Here is a 17,906-nt window from a genome sequence, read left to right on the forward strand (position 1 = left end):
GATATGTTCCATCAATACCGAGTTTATTGAGGGTTTTTAGCATTAAGGGCTGTTGAATTTTGTCAAAGGCCTTCTCTGCCTCAATTGAGATAATCATGTGGTTTTTGTCTGGTTCTGTTTATGTGGTGAATTACGTTTATAGACTTGCGTATGTTGAATCAGCCTTGCATCCCCCAGATGAAACCTACTTGATCATAGTGGATAAGCTTTTGATGTGCTGTTGTAATCGGTTTGCCCGTATTTTATTGAAGATTTTTGAATCTATGTTCATCATGGATATTGGCCTGAAGTTTTCTTTTCTTGCTGAGTCTCTGCTGGGTTTTGGTATCAGGATGATGTTGGTCTCATAAAATGATTTGGAAAGGATTCCCTCTTTTTGGATTGTTTGGAATAGTTTCAGAAGGAATAGTACCAGCTCCTCTAAAAGAAGACATTTATGCAGCCAACAAACATGAAAAAAGCTCATCCTCACTGGTCATTAGAGAAATGCAAATCAAAACCACACTGAGATACCATCTCATGCTAGTTAGAAAGGTGATCATTAAAAAATCAGGAGACAACAGATACTGGAAAGGATGTGGAGACATGGGAATGCTTTTACACTGTTGGGGGGAGTGTAAATTAGTTTAACTATTGTGGAAGATAGTATGGCAATTCCTCAAGGATCTAGATCTCGAAATACCATTTCACCCAGCAACCCTATTACTGAGTATATACCCAAAGGATTATAAATCATTCTATTAAAAAGACACATGCATATGTATGTTTATTGCAGCACTGTTTACAATAGCGAAGACTTGGAACCAACCCAAATGCCCAACAGTGATAGACTGGATAAAAAAATGTGGAATATATACACCATGGAATACTATGCAGTCATTAAAAATGATGAATTCATGTCCTTTGCAGGGACATAGGTGAAGCTGGAAATCATCATTCTCAGCAAACTGACACAAGAACAGAAAACCAAACACTGCATGTTCTCACTCATAAGTGAGTGTTGAACAATGAGAACACATGGACACAGAGAGGGGAACATCACACACTGGGGCCTGTTGGGGGGTCAGGGGCCAGAGAAGGGATAGCATTAGGAGAAATACCTAATGTAGATAACGAGGTGATGAATGCAACAAACTGCTAAGACACATGTATACCTATGTAACAAGCCTGTATATTCTGCACATGTACTCCAAAACTTAAAGTATAACAATATCCAAAGGATTATAAATCATTCTACTATAGGGACACATGCACACGAATGTTCACTGCAGCACAGTTTACAATAGCAAAGACCTGGAACCAACCCAAATGTCCTTCAATGAGAGACTGGACAGGGAAAATGTGGCACATATACACCATGGAATATTATGCACCAAAAACGATGAGTTCATGTCCTCTGTAGGGACATGGATGAACCTGGAAACCATCATTCTCAGCAAACTGACACAAGAACAGAAAATCAAAAACTGCATGTTCTCACTCATAGGTGGGTGTTGTACAATGAGAACACATGGACACAGGGAGGGGAGCATCACACACTGGGGTCTGTTGGGGGGAAATAGAGGAGGGACAGTAGGGGGTGGGGAGTTGGGGAGAGATAGCATCGGGAGAAATGCCAGATATAGTGAAGGGGATGAAGGCAGCAAATCACACTGCCATGTGTGTACCTATGCAACAATCTTGCATGTTCTTCACATGTACCCCAGAACCTAAAATTCAATAAAAAAGCAAGTGTAATAATAATTTAAAAATAGGAATACTAAATATGGAAAGGAAAGAGCATTACCAGCCAATACAAAAACACACTTAAATGCAAAGACCAGAGACACTATAAAGCAACTACACAAACAAGCCAGCATAATAACCAGCTTGCAACATAATGACAGCATCAAATACATACATATTAATACTAACCTTGAAAGTAAATGGGCTAAATGCCTCTCTTAAAAGACACAGAGTGGCAAGCTAAATAACAAAAGCAAGAGCTAATGGTATGTTGCCTTCAAGAAACCCATCTCACATGCAATGTCACACATAGGCTCAAAATAAAGGGATGGAAGAAAATCTACCAAGTAAATGGAAATTAGTAAAAATCAGATGCTGCAATCCTAATTTCAAATGAAACAAACTTTAAGCCAACAAAGATTAAAAATAAGAAGATGAAGAAGGGCATTACATACTGGTAAAGTGTTCAATTCAACAAGAAGGCCTAAGTACCCTAAACATATATTCATCCAACACTGGAGCACTCCAATTCATAAAGCAAGTTCTAAGAGACCTACAAAGAGACTTAGACTCCTACACAATAATAATGGGAGATCTCAATACTCCACTGACAGTATTAGACAGATAACTGAGGCAGAAAATTCACAAAGATATTCAGGACCTGAACTCTACATTGGACCAAATGAATCTGATAGACCTCTATAGAACGCTCCACTCAAAAACAATAGAATATAAATTTTTCTTATCACCAAAGAACACATACTCTGAAATTGATCACATAATTGGTCATAAAGTAATCCTCAGAAAATGCAAAAGAACTGAAATTATATCAAACACACTCTTGTACTACTGTGCAGTAAAAATTGAAATCAAGACTCAAAAAAACATTGCTCAAACCCACACAATTACATGGAAAACAAACAGCATGTTCCTGAATGACCTTTTGGTAAATAACAAAATTAAACAGAATCGGTAACTTTTTTGAAACTAATGAGAAGAAAGATATAATATATCAGAATCTCTGGGACACAGCTAAGGCAGTGTTAAGAGATAAATTCAAAAAACTACACACCCATATCAAAAAGTTGGAAGGATCTTAAATTAACGACCTAATATCACAACTGAGAGACTGAGAGAAGCAAGAGCAAATCAACCCCCAAACTAGCAGAAGACAAGAAATAACCAAGAACAGGGTTGAACTGAAGGAAATCAAGACATAAAAAAATTCAAAAGACAACAAATCCAATAGTTAATATTTTGAAAAAATTAATAAGATATATAAGCCAGCAGCTAGACTAACAAGCAGAAAAAAGCAGTGATCCAAATAAATACAAATAAAAAAGGGATGTTATGTGCACATACTAGAAAACCTAGAAGAGATGGATGAATTCCTGGACACATATCCCCTACCAAGACTAAACCAGTAAGAAATTGATTCCCTGAACAGACCAATAACAAGGTCTGAAATTGAATCCATAATAAATAGCCTACCAACCAAAAACAAACAAGAAACCCAGGACCAGATGGATTCACAGTCAAATTCTACCAGATGTAGAAAGAAGAGCTGGTAACATTCCTTTTGAAACTATTCCAAAAAATTGAGGAGAAAGAACTCCTCCTCATCTCATTCTATGAGATGAGCATCATCCTGATAGCAAAACCTGGCAGGGACATAACAAGAGAAAATAAAACTTCAGGCTAATATTCTTGGTGAACATCAATGCAAAATTCCTCAACAAAATACTTGCAAACTGAATCTAGCAGCACATCAAAAAGCTAATCCGAGGATTGCAGCTCCCAGTGAAAGCACAGAGTGAGTGGATGCTGCATTTCCAGATGGATCTTTATTGCCCACAGACCAGAAGATTCCCAGGTTGAGAAGCCCCATGGGTCACCAGCACGGCTGTTTTGGCCAGGGTGGCTGTTTCAGCCAGCAGAGCTGTTTCGACCGGTACTGCAGCGCAGCAGCTCTCCGTACAAAATACACTGGTCTGGTTGCCCTGTTAAACTGGCAATTAGAGATCTGGGAAGGCAGATTAGCATATTCATCTGATTAAATGGGACAGAAACATAAAGCCAGGCCAGGAGATTCCCAGGCAGCGACATTGTTTCAGCCGATGCAGTGGGTCGCCACATAGGAAATCACACAGATCCTGGCACCCTTTCAGCAGGCAACTGGAACCCCTGGGAGAGAGTCAACCATTTAACTTATTAAAAAAAGAGCTCTATGGCAGGGAGCCAGGTGATCAGGCTCAGTGGGTCCCACCCCCCACAAAAACAAACAACCAAAAAAGCCCTTCAATTGGAAACGCTCTGGGTTGAGAGTTTCACAGCAAGCACAGCTGAACCCAGGATGGTGCAGCTCGGTGGGGGAGGGGCGTCCACAATTACCGAGGCACTCCACCCCTACGGAGGTAGTCTGCCATTGCTGATGCAGCCTGCCATTGCAGAGGCAACCCGCCATTGCCAAGGCAACCTGCCATAACAGAGAGAGTCCGCCATTACAGAGGTGAACCACCATTGCCACGGCAGTTCTAACCACACCCATATAAACAGCACTGCAGGGAAATACATACAGTAGCAGGGTGGAGCCCACAGCAGTAGGGTGGAGCCCACAGCAGCAGGGCAGACCCCAGAACAGCTCAGTAAAGCCTCTGAGGGCAGGCAGTGACAAGGCTGCCTCCTTGCTGGGCAGGACAGTGCAACGGATACTCATAAATAAAGCCCTAACTCCCTGGGACAGAGCACCTGGGGAAAAAAAGAGGGTTTTATGAGTTCTGCTGCAGCAGACTTAAACGTACCTGCCTAGCAGCTCTGAATGAACAACGGAGCTCAAAGCTCAACACCTGAGCTCCTATAAAGTACAGACTATCTCCTCAAGCAGCATCCTGATCCCTGTATATCCAAAGAGTCACCTCACAAAGGACTGATCATACTGACATTTGGCGGGCATCATTCTGGGGCAAAGATAGCAGAAGAAGAAACTGGTAGCATCCCTTACTGTTCTGCAGCTGCTGTAGGTGTTCCCCAGGCAAGCAGGGCCTAGAGTGGACCTCAGTCATCCTACAGCAGAGGGGCCAGACTGTTAGAAGAAAAAATAAGAAAGAGAAATAACTTCATCATCAACAATGTGGACGTCCACTCAGAGACCCAATCAGAAAATCAGCAACTACACAGACGACAGGTGGATAAATCCACAAAGATGGGAAGAAACCAGTGCAAAAAGGAGGAAAACACCCAAAACAAGAACACCTCTCCTCCTATAAGGGATGACAACTCCTCACCAGCAAGGGAACAAAGCTGGATGGAGAATGAGTGTGATGAAATGACAGAATCAGACTTCAGAAGGTGGGTAATGAGAAACTTCCATGAGCTAAAAAGACATGTTCTAACTCAATGCAAAGAAACTAAGAACCATGAAAACAGATTTGAGGAAATGATAACAAGAATGGACAACTTAGAGTGGAATATGAGTGAATTGATGGAGCTGAAAAACACAACACGAGAATTTTGTGAAGCATGCACAAGTTTCAACAGCTGAATTGACCAAGCAGAAGAAAGAATATTAGAAGTCGAAGATCAACTCAATAAAATAAAATGAGAAGGCAAGATTAGAGAAAAAAGCACAAAAAGGAATGAAGAAAGTCTCTGAGAAATGCGGGACTATGTGAAGAGACCTAATCTATGTTTCATAGGTGTACCTGAATGTGACGAAGAGAATGAATCCAAGCTGGAAAATACTCTTCAGGATATTATCCAGGAAAACCTCCCCAACCTAGCAAGGCAGGCCAATATTCAAGTCCAGGAAATACAGAGAACACCACAAAGATATTCCACAAGAAGAGCAACCCCAAGGCACATAATCGTCAGATTCACCAGGGTTGAAATGAAGGAGAAAATGCTAAGCACAGCCAGAGAGAAAGGTCAGGTCACCCACAAAGGGAAGCCCATCAGACTCACGGCAGATCTCTCAGAAGAAACCCTACAAGCCAGAAGAGAGTGGGAGCCAATATTCAACATTCTTAAAGAAAAGAACTTTCAACCAAGAATTTCATATCCAGCCAAACTAAGCTTCATAAATGAAAGAAAAATAAAATCCTTTGCGAACAAGCAAGTACTCAGTGATTTTGTCACCACCAGGCCTGCTTTACAAGAGCTCCTGAAAGAGGCACTACACATAGAAAGGAACAACCAGTACCAGCCACTCCAAAATCACACTAAATGCTAAAGAGCATCAACATAATGAAGAATCTACATCAACTAACGGGCAAAACAGCCAGCTAGCGTCAAAATGGCAGTATCAAATTCACACTTAACAATATTAACCCTAAATGTAAATGGGCTAAATGCACCAATCAAAAGACACGGACTGGCAAATTGAATAAAAAGCCAAAACCTATTAGTGTGCTGTATCCAGGAAACCCATCCCACATGCAAGGATACACAAAGGCTCAAAATAAAGGGATGGAGGAAGATTTACCAAGCAAATGGTGAGCAAAAAAAAGCAGGAGTTGCAATTCTCGTCTCTGATAAAACAGACTTTAAAGCAACAAAGATCAAAAGAGACAAAGAAGGCCATTATATTATGGTAAAGGATCAATACAACAAGAAGAGCTAAAGATCCTAAATATATATGGACCCAATACAGGAGCACCCAGATATATAAGGCAAGTTCTTAACAACTTACAAAGAGACTTAGACTCCCACACAATAATAGTGGGAGATTTTAACACTCCACTGTCAATACTAGACAGATCAACCAGACAGAAAATTAACAAGGATATCGAGGACGTGACAGACCTGGAGCAAGCAAACCTGATAGACATTTACAGAACTCTCCACCCCAAATACACAGAATGTACATTCTTCTCAGCACCACATCACACTTACTCTAAAATTGACCACATAATTGGAAGTAAATCACTCCTCAGCAAATGCAAAACAACTTAAATTATAACAAACAGTCTCTCAGACCATAGTGCAATCAAGTTAGAACTCAGAATTCAGAAACTAACTCAGAACCACACAGCTTCATGGAAACTGAACAACTGGCTCTTGAATGCTGACTGGATAAACAATGAAATAAAGGCAGAAATAAAGAAGTTCTTCGAAACCAATGAGAACGAAGACACAACATGCCAGAATCTCTGGGACACATTTAAAGCAGTCTCTAGAGAAAAATATATAGCAATAAGTGCCCACATGAGAAGAGTGGAATGATCCAAAATTGACACCCTATTGTCAAAATTGAAAGAGCTAGAGGAGCAAGATCAAAAAAACTCAAAACCTAGCAGAAGACAAGAAATAACTAAGATCAGAGTAGAACTGAAGGAGATAGAGACCCAAAAAAAAACCTTCAAAAAAATCAATAAATCGAAGAGCTGGTTTTTTGAAAAGATCAACAAAATAGACAGACCACTAGCCAGATTGATAAAAAAGAAAAGAGAGAATAACCAAATAGATGCAATAAAAAATGATAAAGGGGAAATCACCACAGATTTCGCAGAAATTCAAACCATCATCAGAGAATATTACAAACAACTCTATGCACATAAACTAGCAAATCTGGAAGAAATGGATAAATTCCTGGATACTTGTGTCCTCCCAAGCCTAAACCAGGAAGAAGTCGAAATGATGAATAGAGCAATAACACGGTCTGAAGTCGAGGCAGCAATTAAGAGCCTACCACACAAAAAAGCCCAGGTCCAGATGGGTTCACAGCCAAATTCTCCCAGACACACAAAGAGGAACTGTTACCATTCCTTCTGAAACTATTCAAAATAATCCAGAAAGAGGAAATCCTTCCCAAATCATTTTATGAGACCAACATCATCCTGATACCAAAACCCAGCAGAGACTCAGCAAGAAAAGAAAACTTCAGGCCAATATTCATGATGAACATAGATGCAAAAATCTTCAATAAAATACGGGCAAACCGATTACAACAGCACATCAAAAGCTTATCCACTATGATCAAGTAGGCTTCATCTGGGGGATGCAAGGCTGATTCAACATATGCAAGTCTATAAACGTAATTCACCACATAAACAGAACCAAAGACAAAAACCACATGATTATCTCAATTGAGGCAGAGAAGGCCTTTGACAAAATTCAACAGCCCTTAATGCTAAAAACCCTCAATAAACTCGGTATTGATGGAACATATCTCAAAATAATAAAAGCTATTTACGACAAACCAACAGCCAATATCATACTGAATGGGCAAAAACTGGAAGCATTCTCTTTGAAATCGGGCATTAGACAAGGATGCCCTCTCTTACCACTCCTATTCAATATAGTACTGGAAGTTCTAGCCAGAGCAATCAGGCAAGAAAAAGAAATAAAGGCTATTCAAATAAGAAAGGAGGAAGCCAAATTGTCTATTTGAGACGACATGATAGTATATCTAGAAGACCCCATCATCTCAGCCCAAAATCTCCTGAAGCTGATAAGCAACTTCAGCAAAGTCTCAGGATACAAAATCAATGTGCAAAAATTAAAAGCATTCCTATACACCAATAACTGACTTAAAGAGAGCCAAATCAAGAATGAACTGCCATTCACAATTGCTACAAAGAGAATAAAATACCTAGAAATATAACTAACAAGGAAGGTAAAGGACCTCTTCAAGGAGAACTACAAACCACTGCTCAAGAAAATAAGAGAGGACACAAACAGATGGAGAAACATTCCATGTTCATGGTTAGGAAGAATCAATATCATGAAAATGGCCCACAAATACTGCCCAAAGTAATTTACACATTCAACGCTATCCCCATCAAGCTACCAATGACCTTCTTCACAGAACTGGAAAAAACCACCTTAAACTTCATATGTAACCAAAAGAGAGCCCACATAGCCAAGTCAATTCTAAGTAAAAAGAACACAGTGGGAGGTATCACACTACCGGACTTCAAACTATACTATAAGGCTACAGTAATCAAAACAGCATGGCACTGGTATCAAAAGAGAGATATAGACCAATGGAAAAGAACAGAAGCATCGGAGGCAACACAACATATCTGCAACCATACAATCTTGGATAAACCTGACAAAAACAAGCAATGGGGAAGGATTCTCTGTTTAATAAATGGTGTTTGAGAAACTGGCTAGCCATGTGCAGAAAGCAGAAACTGGACCCCTTCCTGACACCTTATGAAAATTAACTCCAGATGGATTAAAGACTTAAACATAAGACCTAACACCATGAAAACCCTAGAATAAAATCTAGGGAAAACCATTCAGGACATAGGAGTAGGCAAGGACTTCATGAACAAAACACCAAAAGCATTGGCAACAAAAGCCAAAATAGACAAATGGGACCTAATCAAACTCCACAGCTTCTGCACGGAAAAAGAAACAGTTACTAGAGTGAATTGGAAACCAACAGAATGGGAATAAATTTTACCCATCTGATAAAAGGCTGATATCCAGAATTTACAAAGAACTAAAACAGATTTACAGGAAAAAAACAAGCAAGCCCATTCAAAAATGGGCAAAGCATATGAACAGACACTTTACAAAAGAAGACATACATGAGGCCAAGAAACATATGAAAAAATGCTCATCATCACTGGTCATCAGAGAAATGTAAATCAAAACTACATTGAGATACCATCTCATGCCAGTTATAATGACAATCACTAAAAAAATCTGGAGACAACAGATGCTGGAGAGGATGTGCAGAAATAGGAACACTTTAAACTGCTGGTGAGAGTGTAAATTAGTTCAACCATTGTGGAAGATGGTGTGGCGATTCCTCAAGGACCTAGAAATATAAATTCCATTTGATCCAGCAATCCCATTACTGGGTATATATCCAAAGGACTATAAATCATTCTACTATAAGGACACATGCACACTAATTTTCATTGCAGCACTGTTTACAATAGCAAAGACCTGGAATCAACCCAAATGCCCTTTGATGATAGAATGGACTGGGAAATGTGGCACATATACACCATGGAATAGTATGCAGCCATCAAAAACGATGAGTTTGTATCCTTTGTAGGGACATGGATGAATCTGGAGAACATCATTCTCAGCAAACTGACACAAGAACAGAAAATCAAATACCGCATGTTCTCACTCATAGGTGGGTGATGAACAATGAGAACACATGGACACAGGGAGGGGAGCACCACACACTGGGGTCTATTGGGGGAATAGGGGAGGGACAGCGGGGGAGGGGGAGTTGGGGAGACATAGCATGGGGAGAAATGCCAGATATAGGTGAAGGGGAGGAAGGCAGCAAATCACACTACCACGTGTGTACCTATGCAACTATCTTGCATGTTCTTCACATGTACCCCCAAACCTAAAATGCAATAAAAAAAAGCTAATCCACCACAATCAAGTAGGCTTCATCCCCAGGATGCTAGGTTAGCTCATCATATGCAAATGAATAAATGTGATTTGTCACATAAAGAGAACCACAGATGAAAACCATGTAATTATCTCAATAAATGCAAAAAAGGCTTTTGATAAAATTCAGCATCACTTCATGCTAATAACTCTCAATAAAACAGGGATCAAAGGAACATACCTTAAAATAATAAAAGCCATATATTACAAACCTGCAGCCAACATCATACTGAATGGGCAAAAACTGGAAGTATTCCCTATTGAAAACCAGCACAAGACAAGGATGCTCTCTCTCACCCTCCTGTTTAACATATATTGGAAGTCCTGACCAGTGCAATCAGGCAAGAGAAAGAAATAAAGGGCATCCCAATAGGAAGACAGGGAGTCTAACTATCCCTGTTTGTAGAGGACAGAATTCTATGTTTAGAAAACCCCATCATCTCAGTCCAAAAGCTCCTTCAGCTAACAAACAACTTTAGTATAGTTTCAAGATTCAAAATCAGTGTAAGAAAATCACTAACATCCCTATATGCCAACAGCAGCCAAGCCAAGAGCCACATCAAGAATGCAATCCCATCCACAACTGCCACAAAAAGCATAAAATACCTAGGAATACAGCTAACAAGGGTGGAAAGATCTCTACAATGAGAATTATAAAACACTGCCCAAAGAAATCAGAGATGACATAAACAAATGGAAAAACATTCCATGCTCTTGGATAGGAAATATCAATATTGTTAAAATGGCCATACTGCCCAAAGCAATTTACAGATTTAATGCAACTCCTATCAAATTACCAATAACATTCTTTACAGAACTAGAAAAAAGTATTTTAAAATTCATATGGAACCAAAAAAGAGTCTGAATCATCAAGTCAATCCTAAGCAAAAAGAACAAAGCTGGTGGCAACATGTTTTCTGACTTCAAACTATATTATAGGGCTCCAGTAACCAAAACATTATGGTACTGGTACAAGAACAGACACATAGGACAATGTAATAACATAGAGAATCCAGAAATAAGACCACACACCTATGACCATCTGATCTTCAACAGAGCCAACAAAAACGAGCAACAGGGATATTGGCCTGAAGTTTTCTTTTTTTGTTGAGTCTCTGCCAAGTTTTGATATCAGGATGATGTTGGTCTCATAAAATGATTTGGGAAGGATTCTGTCTTTTTGTTTGGAATAGTTTCAGAAGGAGTGGTACCAGCTCCCCTTTGTATGTCTGGTAGAATTCAGCTGTGAACCCACCCAGACCTGGACTTTTTTTGATTGGTAGGCTATTAATTACTGCCTTGACTTCAGCCCTTGTTATTGGTCTATTCAGGGTCTCAACTTCTTCCTGGTTTAGGTTTGGGAGGGTGCAGGTGTCCAGAAATTTATGCATTGCTTCCAGGTTTACTGTTTGTAGTAATCGCTGATGGTAGTTTGTATTTCTGTGGAATTGATGGCGATAGCCTCTTTATTGTTTTTTATTGCATCTATTTGATTTTTCTCTCTTTTCTTTTCTATTAATCTGGCTGGTGGTCTATTTTGTTGATCTTTTCAAAAAACCAGCTCGTGGATTTATTAATTTTTTGAATGGTTTTTGTGTTTCTATCTCCTTCAGTTCTACTCTGATCTTAGTTATTTCTTGTCTTTTGATAGCTTTTGAGTTTTTTTGATCTTGCTCCTCTAGCTCTTTCAATTTTGATGACAGGGTGTTGATTTTAGATCTTTCCTTGCTTCTAATGTGGGCATTTATTGCTATAAATTTCACTCCAGACACTGCTTTAAATGTGTCCCAGTGATTCTGGTATGTCGTGTCTTTGTTCTCATTGGTTTTGAAGAACATCTTTATTTCTGCCTTCATCTCATTGTTTATCCAGTCAGCATTCAAGAGCCAGTTGTTCAGTTTCCATGAAGTTGTGCGGTTTTGAGTTAGTTTCTCAATCCTAAGTTCTAATTTGATTGCACTGTGGTCTGAGAGACTGTTTGTTAGGATTTCCATTCTTTTGCATTTGCTGAGGAGTGATTTACTTCCAATTACGTGGTAATTTTAGGATAGGTGCGATGTGGTGCCAAGAGGAATGTATATTCTGTGGATTTGGGGTGGAGAGTTCTGTAGATGTCTATTAGATCCACTTGGTTCAGATCTGAGTTCAAGTCCTGGATATCCTTGTAAATTTTCTGTCTCGTTGATCTGTCTAATATTGACAGTGGAGTGTTAAAGTTTCCCAATATTATTGTGAAGGAGTCTATGTCTCTTTACAGGTTGATAAGAACTTGCTTCACCATTCTCAGCAAACTGACACGAGTACAGAAAGTCAAATGTTCTCACTCATTGGTGGGTGTTGAACAATGAAAACACATTGACACAGGGAGGGAGCATCACACACTAGGGTCTGTTGGGGGGGCCAGGGGAGGGACAGCAAGGGGTGAGGAGAGATAATATGGGGAGAAATGCCAAATATAGGTGACAGAGGGTTGAGACAGCAAACCCCCTTGCCATGTATGTACCTATGCAACAATCCTGCACGATCTGCACAAGTACTCCAGAACCTAAAGTACAATAAAAACAAACAAACAAAAAACACGCAATAGAGAAAGAACTCCCTATTCAATAAATGGTGTTGAGATAACTGGCTAGCTACATGCAGAAGATTGAAACTGGACCCCTTCCTTATACCACATACAAAAACTAACTCAAGATGGATTAAAGACTTACATGGAAAACCCACAACTATAAAAACCCTGGAAGACAAACTAGGCAGTACCATTCAGGACATAGGCTCATGAAAAGATTTAATGATGAAGACACAAAAAGCAATCAAAACAAAAGCAAAAATTGTCAAATGGGCTCTAATTATACTAAAGAACTTCTGCACAGCAAAACTACCTATCAACAGAGTAAACAGACAACCTGCGGAATGGAAGAAAATTTTTCCAAACTATGCATCTGACAAAGGTCTAATATCCACCTCTATTAGGAATTTAAACAAATTCACAAGAAAAAACCCAAACAACCCAATTAAAAAGTGAACAAAGGACATAAACAAAATGCTTTTCAGAAGAAGACATACCAGTGGCCAAAAAGCATATGAAAAAAAGCTCTATATCACTGATCATGAGAGAAATAAAAATCAAAATTACAATGAAATACCATCTCACAGCAGTCAGAATGCTTATTATTAAAAAGTAAAAAAAAAAAAAAAACTGATGCTGGCAAGGTTGTAAAGAAAAGGGAACACTTGTACACTGTTGGTGGGAGTATAAATTAGTTCAACCATTGTGAAAATCGGTGTGGCAATTCCTTAAAGAGCTAAAAACAGAACAACTATTCAACCCAGGAATCCCATTACTAGGTATATACCCAAAGGAATATAAGTCATTCTGTCATAAAGACACATGCACATAAATGTTCATTGTAGCACTATTCACAATAGCAAAGGCATAGAATCAACCTTAATGCCCCTCAGTGACAGACTGGATAAAGAAAATGTGGTACATACACAGCATGGAATATTATGCAGCTATAAAAAAAGATCAAGATGCTGTCTTTTGTGGGAACATGGATGGAGCTGGAGGCGATTATCCTTAGGAAACTAACACAGAAACAGAAAACCAAATACCACGTTTTCACTTGTAAGTGGGAGCTAAATTGTGAGAACTCATGGACACAAGAGAGGGAACAGATGCTGGGGCCTACTTGAGGTCTGAGGATGGAAGGAGAGAAAGGAGCAGAAAAATAGCTATTGAGTACTAGACTTGGTAGTTGGGTGATGAAATAATCTGGACAACAAATCTCCATGACATGAATTTACCTATCTTTGTAACAAACCTTCACATGTACCCCTGAACCTAAAGTAAAAGTTTAAAAAAAGAGAGTGGACAAAGCAGGTTTATGCAACTCTCACAGGTACAAGTAAAGGACCTGGTTTGAAATATTCACACTGAAAGTTAACCATAGTAGCTTATTGGAAGATTTTGTGTATAGACTAGTACAAGTCCCCATATGGCACAATGGTGAGGAGCATCATCTCTAGGAGTCATGGAGACTTGGATTTGAAGCCCAGCTCCTCCAAGCTGTGTTCTGCAATCAAGTTACCTAACATCTCTGTGTCTCACTTTACTCCTATGATTAAGTGACTAATAGCCATTTAGTACAGTAGGCAACACATATTAGACACACAAGTGATAACTATTAACATTATTATTTTTTTTTTGAGACAGAGTCTTGCTCTATCACCAGGCTGGAGTGCAGTGGCACTATATGGGCCCATTGCAACTTCCGTTTTCCAATTTCAAGCAATTCTTCTGCCTCAGACTCCCAAGTAGCTGGGACAACAGGAACGTATCACCACGCCCGGCTAATTTTTTGCACTTTTTAGTAGAGATGGGGTTTCACCATGTTGGCCAGGAGGGTCTTGATATCTTGACCCCGTGATCCGCCTGCCTCGGCCTCCCAAAGTGCTGGGATTACAGGCATGAGCCACCACGCCCGGCCGATAACTATTAATATTATTAAAGAACATTTAAGGCTGAACTCAGCAAGACTTACTGGTGGGCCTGCTGGTCCCAGAGCTACTTCATTAGTTTCAGAACAGGAGCAGGAATGTGGAAGGTCTGGACAAGACTCATCATCTCTCTGAAAATAAACAAAAAAAGCATAACCATTAGCATGGCAGTTTATACAAATGGCTTTATTGGCTCAAAGAATACAGTTTAAGATACTTTTAGATTTCTAAGTGCACATTAGAAAGGCAGAGAATTCACTGCCGATTACAAAATCTTCTCTGTAAAGAAAAATGAATAGGTACCTTCTGGTCACTGATAACCACTATTATCAATGTTGTTGCTAAAATGAGCTTGGGAATCCAGGTGAAAAAAGACATTCAGAAGTGGGTACAAAAAAAATCCTGATTAGTATTTAATTTTCTTGGAGTATTAGTACTCTGTGAATTAAAGTTCTGGAAACTTTTTATGCTATATTTTCTCTGTTTCAAAGGATAAAAGAAAATTTGTTGGAATACTCAATCAAAACAACTATACCTATATTGAAACAAAGAAAATCAAAATAAAATTAATGTTTAAACTCATCAATTCCCTGTGACAATTTTCACAACTGTTCACATTCTGTGGCTGAAAATAAGAAAAACATCACAGCGTTGATCTAAGGCTTTGGAATAGGAGAACATCTTTCTTCTCTCTTAGGGAATATAGTTGTCATGTGACATTACAAAATAGATTATTAATGGAAGGCTGAATATATCTGAATGAGTTACTAGAATATAGAGGAAGACAGAGCACCTGCTAACAGCTATTGAACAATTTATAAATATCCCATTTAGAGCAGCAGCCAAAATGAGCTCAGCACTGGGATAAGATACCATAGAACTTCATGGAGTCTGTCAGTCCCCTTGGATAGAGAAAATACTAGTCATTATTTAAGACTTTGGGGGAAAATAAAATTAGAGCCAAATAGAGGACAGATGATAGTTAAATTGCCAAACTGAAAATAACCTGAGTCTCTACAACATTCACAACAGAAAGCCAGAAAAGGTTGAGTAAATGGCCTGTTACATGGTGTATATACTTTTCTCTAAATGTCGGACAACAGTAAAAGATTTCAGTTCGAACTCCCTGTGAACACATCTGGCCTGAAATCTGGCCAGCTAGAGTGAAACACAAACTTTAGTATTCTGAAAGATCCCAAAATAAGGCTAACAACAGTCCACATGTAACCAGAGATTCAGTGATGGTTTTGCCAGTGCTGCTGACTATTACTGCACCATGTCTTCCTACTATGGAATTTATTCCTCTTCAATGAGACAAGCAAAGAGAAAAGGAATGAGAAGAGTCCTTCATAGAAAAAAGTGGTGATCACATCTTTGTTTGATACAATAGATGATTCCAAGAGTTTGTCCTGCCAATTTCCAATCTACCTGCCCTTAAGCATAACATTGAGGTGTCTCTGATTGAATTTCTCATCAGAGTTTACTAGAAACTTGGTGAAGAAGAATAAGTTGCTTCCTTCTCAAACAAAGGCTGCCATGAATTTGGTGCTTGCAGTAGATGTTGTGAGCTAGTATTAAGTCTTACTGATATGGCTTGGCTTATTGATATAGTGAGTCTTACTGATATGGTTTGGCTGTGTCCCCCCCCCCCAAATCTCATCTTGTTATGGTTCCCATAATCCCCACATGTCATGGGCAAGACCCAGTGGAGTGACTTTTTCAACTCAGTAACTTTTTTTTCAGTGCATAATGTAAGCCAAGTACTGAATCATAGAGGTGGTTACCTCCATGCTGTTCTCATGATAGCAAGTTCTCATACGATCTGATGGTTTTATAAGGGGATTTTTCCCTACCTTCATTCTGCACTTCTTGCTGACACCATGTGAAGAAGGACATGTTTGCTTCCCTTCTGCTTTGTTGTAAGTTTCCTGAAGCCTCCCCAGCCCTGCTGTGAGTCAACTAAACCTCCTTCTTTTAAAAATTATCCAGTCTTGGGTATATCTTTATTAGCAACTTGAGAACAAACTAATACAGTTATAAGGTCAAGTCTCACACACTTCACGAAGGCTTCCCCATGCCCTAGAGAATTCCAGGTTTAATTATTAAGACATGACTACTGTCCAACCATGACAGGGTCATCCATGCCAGCTTACTTATATATATATATATAAGTATATAATACTTATGTAAGTATACAGACATATATATAGGTAGGTATACACACATCCCATCAGTAAGAAATCGTGGTTATTTAAGAATAAAATATAAATATCATTTTTTCTTTCAATTGATGTGTATTGTATTTTATATGGGCTACTGAGTTGTTAGGACATAAATATTTAGTAAGATATTTGGACCTATCGTTTCATAACTGGAACCGCAAGGTGTTTCTTTCGGCTTAGTGGTGCCAAGAAAAAATTGAGACACTAAGGGCTTCATGAGCCAGTGGAATTTTGGAACATCTTAACTATGTGTAAATAGCACCCTCTGAGTTGTGCAGTTCACCCTGTATGTGATCCTAGGTCACACAGGAGAAATCTTGTTAATTTCAGACATGCTTCCTTATTAATCTCTAATTTCATCATCTCAATGAATTGTCTATGATATGAATGTTGAGAGATAGCTTCTCATTTCCAGAAAATTAAATACAGTTTAAGGAATCAATAGAAATGAAGGAAGAATGCTTACCAGGCCTGGAAGTTCACAGCATTTGTCTGTATTGGCCCATGATGTGGAACAAACAATATCAAACATCTGTAACTGGAACTATGATTTAAAAAAAAATTGCCATTCAATAAAATATATAAAAATAAATTATCTCTATAATTATGATTTTATGTTATGTATTCTATAACAAAATATCAATATATTAATAATTCATTACAGTAAGTTAAAAAGTTAACTCCAACAATATCAAACTAATTATTTTCCTCAAACACATAGTGATCTAAGATATTGTCTATAATTACTCATCCATCATCTAAACCTTCTTATTTATCACAACGTCCCCTCCCCTTTCTACCTAAAGAGTAAGCTTAGCTCCTCTGTTAAAGTCTTCCTTGCAAAGCCCATGATAGCTGTTCCCAAATCACAGGACACTCCATATGCCTCCTCTATAACACACCTCCCACTACACAATACAGTTATTCACATTACCAAACTCATCTTTATGTCACAATATGTGGCATATCATAAGTACCCAGGAAGGCTTATTGAATTAATTCTCACTTCATTTCTTTATACACACACTCAGTAACCTTTTCTTCAGTGCATAACGTAAGCCAGATACAATGTAGCCTTTTAGAATACAAACATTT

The 17,906-nt window shown here is 38.8% G+C and overlaps 1 protein-coding gene across 10 annotated transcripts in view; it reads right to left on the reverse strand.

The window, feature by feature from the left end:
- COL14A1 (collagen type XIV alpha 1 chain) overlaps positions 1-17,906 on the reverse strand; it is a 389,701-nt gene that overhangs the window by 75,439 nt on the left and 296,356 nt on the right. For all 10 annotated transcript variants that reach the window (XM_035277299.3, XM_035277297.3, XM_054246787.2 and 7 more), the window contains 2 exons: positions 17,278-17,355; positions 14,634-14,720 (listed from right to left, as the gene is read on the reverse strand). In XM_035277299.3, coding sequence (XP_035133190.3) covers positions 14,634-14,720; positions 17,278-17,355 — 165 coding nt within the window. The remainder of the gene's footprint in view (positions 1-14,633; positions 14,721-17,277; positions 17,356-17,906) is intronic.

Source organism: Callithrix jacchus, chromosome 16 (assembly GCF_049354715.1).
Source record: "Callithrix jacchus isolate 240 chromosome 16, calJac240_pri, whole genome shotgun sequence".
Taxonomy (NCBI): Eukaryota; Metazoa; Chordata; class Mammalia; order Primates; family Cebidae; genus Callithrix; species Callithrix jacchus.